This window comes from Penaeus monodon, chromosome 23, assembly GCF_015228065.2.
Source record: "Penaeus monodon isolate SGIC_2016 chromosome 23, NSTDA_Pmon_1, whole genome shotgun sequence".
NCBI classification, from domain to species: Eukaryota; Metazoa; Arthropoda; class Malacostraca; order Decapoda; family Penaeidae; genus Penaeus; species Penaeus monodon.
The window spans coordinates 43,940,112-43,940,641 of record NC_051408.1 but is presented as its reverse complement, the minus strand read 5'-3'; the positions used below and the strand labels follow the sequence as shown (position 1 = coordinate 43,940,641).

At 40.6% G+C, this 530-nt stretch overlaps 1 protein-coding gene across 1 annotated transcript in view; it reads right to left on the bottom strand.

Moving 5' to 3' along the window:
* LOC119588325 overlaps positions 1 to 530 on the bottom strand; it is an 11,407-nt gene that overhangs the window by 9,786 nt on the left and 1,091 nt on the right. Inside the window, exon 2 of the mRNA XM_037937015.1 lies at positions 3 to 484. Coding sequence (XP_037792943.1) covers positions 3 to 484 — 482 coding nt within the window. The remainder of the gene's footprint in view (positions 1 to 2; positions 485 to 530) is intronic.

Genomic DNA, 530 nt, shown 5'->3' with positions numbered 1-530 from the left:
ACCTTACTCTTGAGCAGTGCTTCTGTCGTGTCATTTCTTCGAATATTCTGGAAGGCTGCACTCGGTGATGGCGTTTTCCTTCTTATATTCTTCGTAATTTTATAACTGCTTCTAGTGACTGGATTTCTGTTTTCGATTTTAACATTAGGTTCTTTGTGACTAGTATTATTTGGAAGCGTTTCCTGTCCATTTACAAGCTTTATCATATTATGAAGATAATTTTTCGAACTTTCGAATGCTTTCTTTTCGAGCATTTGCATCACTTTCTTCGTTGCTTCGTAATATTTCATCTCGGCTGTGTCTTCATACTGGGAAGGATGGACGCTGCTCGAGGCTCCCGCGGCGGCCTCCTCTCCAGGCGAGTTAGCCATCAAATTTCCCATTTTCTCAAAATCTATCCCCGTTTTCTTTGACGGGGTAACTGGTCTAATTCTTGCCGTGAAAACTTCCGCTCTTGGTTCAGTCACGAAGTTATACTTGATAACTGAAAAGATGGGATTATGGAGGTACTGCATAATATAAATCCTAAA